The 1,815-nt window shown below is 39.5% G+C and overlaps 1 protein-coding gene across 1 annotated transcript in view; it reads left to right on the forward strand.

The window, feature by feature from the left end:
• The first annotated feature begins 215 nt into the window (after nucleotides 1-215).
• The window catches only part of depdc5 (DEP domain containing 5), a 64,265-nt gene continuing 62,665 nt past the window's right edge, over nucleotides 216-1,815 (forward strand). Inside the window, exons 1-4 of the mRNA XM_015393118.1 lie at nucleotides 216-453; nucleotides 842-909; nucleotides 1,006-1,093; nucleotides 1,198-1,244. Of these exons, the coding sequence (XP_015248604.1) occupies nucleotides 852-909; nucleotides 1,006-1,093; nucleotides 1,198-1,244 (193 nt within the window). The 5' untranslated portion in view covers nucleotides 216-453; nucleotides 842-851. The remainder of the gene's footprint in view (nucleotides 454-841; nucleotides 910-1,005; nucleotides 1,094-1,197; nucleotides 1,245-1,815) is intronic.

Consider the following 1,815-nt stretch of genomic DNA (forward strand, 5'->3'; position numbering starts at 1 on the left):
TTTTTTTTCAGTGGCCCTAATCCTCTTCCGTACCCTAACACACCGTCGCAGAGATATTTATCTCTAGAAGTGAAGAAGAAAACTACCGAAGTGACCGCTCTCTCACAAACGATCTGTGTATAGTGGATAGCCAATCCCGTTGCAGGATTTGAAGCTTGTCACAGAGAGAACCAATCACAATCGAGGTTTGGTTGTTATACAGGAAGTGATGGAGACTATGCCGTCCTAGCATAGCGCTAAACATGTTTACAGCCTAAACTGCAGTCTCTTGCTTTAGATATATTTATATTTAAATGAATATGATTTGGAAAATAAATATTATGGATCCTTCTGCCGGGTTGGTGATAGTACTGTGTCAGATCATGTAACCGGACAGTTTTTTCGTAGTCACATGCAGGACGGTAAGCGTCAACTTTCCGAGGAAAGTTAGAGCTGCCAGAGGTTCAGATTCAGGTAAGACTTCATTTTGGTTTATTGGCTTAATTATTACATTGGTTTATTTTTAATATCAGCGATGTTTTGTTAGTTTGCACTACAGATGTAGCTAAAGACTTCCAAAAATTAGAACTTTTTGGCCTACATGCTATGTAATGCCTACAGGAACAAACATAAATAAAAATAAACACACCCTCCTAACGATGAAACACGATAGTTGTGGTGTCATGCTGTGGGGTCGCTTTTAAGTGTGACATGAAAGCCTCTAGGAGCTGGAATAAAATGATTCACCTTGAACTAGAATACATGCAAATGTTTGGTTTTGATTTCATTCAGTGTGAAACTTAACCGTTTTTCCTAATTTCCTCAACTATTCTAAGTTTAAGATAACCCCTTCTTTCTTTAGCTTTTCCACCATGAAGACAAATAAGACGTATAAACTGGTGCTTCACAAGAAAGGTTTTGGAGGAAGTGGTAAGAAGACACTTTTAAAGGGACAGAACACATTTATTTATGGATGCAAACCTTTGGCTGGGATGTTGTTGAAAATGAGCCTTTTTCTCTGAGCAGACGATGAGCTTGTCGTCAATCCAAAAATCTTCCCACAAGTCAACCTGGGCGACATCATTGAGATCGCTCACCCAACAGATGAGTACAGGTGAGGTCATCGACAGAAAAAAATCATTATCTTTACTCTTCTTTATTGCTTTTGTTGTTTATATTTAATATGTCGGGGGTTTTACTTTCTCTTTTGGTATTTAGTCCTCTGCTGCTGCAGGTGAAGAGCCTAAAAGAGGATCTTCAGAAAGGTAAATACATTTTAAACAGGGATTTCAGTTGAAACCTGATAAGATTCACTGGTTGCAGCAGTAATGACCAATATTTGAACATTTGAGTAACTGATTGGTTACTCCTTTTTTTTTTTTAACTCTATCTTTTGCACTGTTAGACAGAGGGAGTTTGGAATAGCTTCCGTCCAAAGTAATCTGTTACATCCTGCATTATTGGACTGAATTGAAACTGTAAATTTTTCTGTCATGCTTTATCCCTGCTTGGGGATAAAGCATGGTTTATCACCAAACAGAGACAAACAGGGCAAACAACCATTCACACTCACACCTAAGGAGAATTTAGAGAAGCAAATTAACCAAACAGTCATGTTTTGGAACTGTGGGAGGAAGCCAGAGTACCTGGAGAGAACCCACTCATGCTCACGGAGAACATGCAAACTCGATGCAGAAAGACCCCGGGCTGGGAATCAAACCCAGAACCTTCTTGCTCCTTTGCCTGGGCAGCCCTGGATTGAAACTAGATATTAGTAATTGACCAGTACAGGTTTTTAAGGCCAATGCAGATACAGATAATTACGGTGGCCGGGAA

This window comes from Cyprinodon variegatus, unplaced genomic scaffold (genome assembly GCF_000732505.1).
Source record: "Cyprinodon variegatus isolate N-32 unplaced genomic scaffold, C_variegatus-1.0 Scaffold625, whole genome shotgun sequence".
Classification (NCBI taxonomy): domain Eukaryota; kingdom Metazoa; phylum Chordata; class Actinopteri; order Cyprinodontiformes; family Cyprinodontidae; genus Cyprinodon; species Cyprinodon variegatus.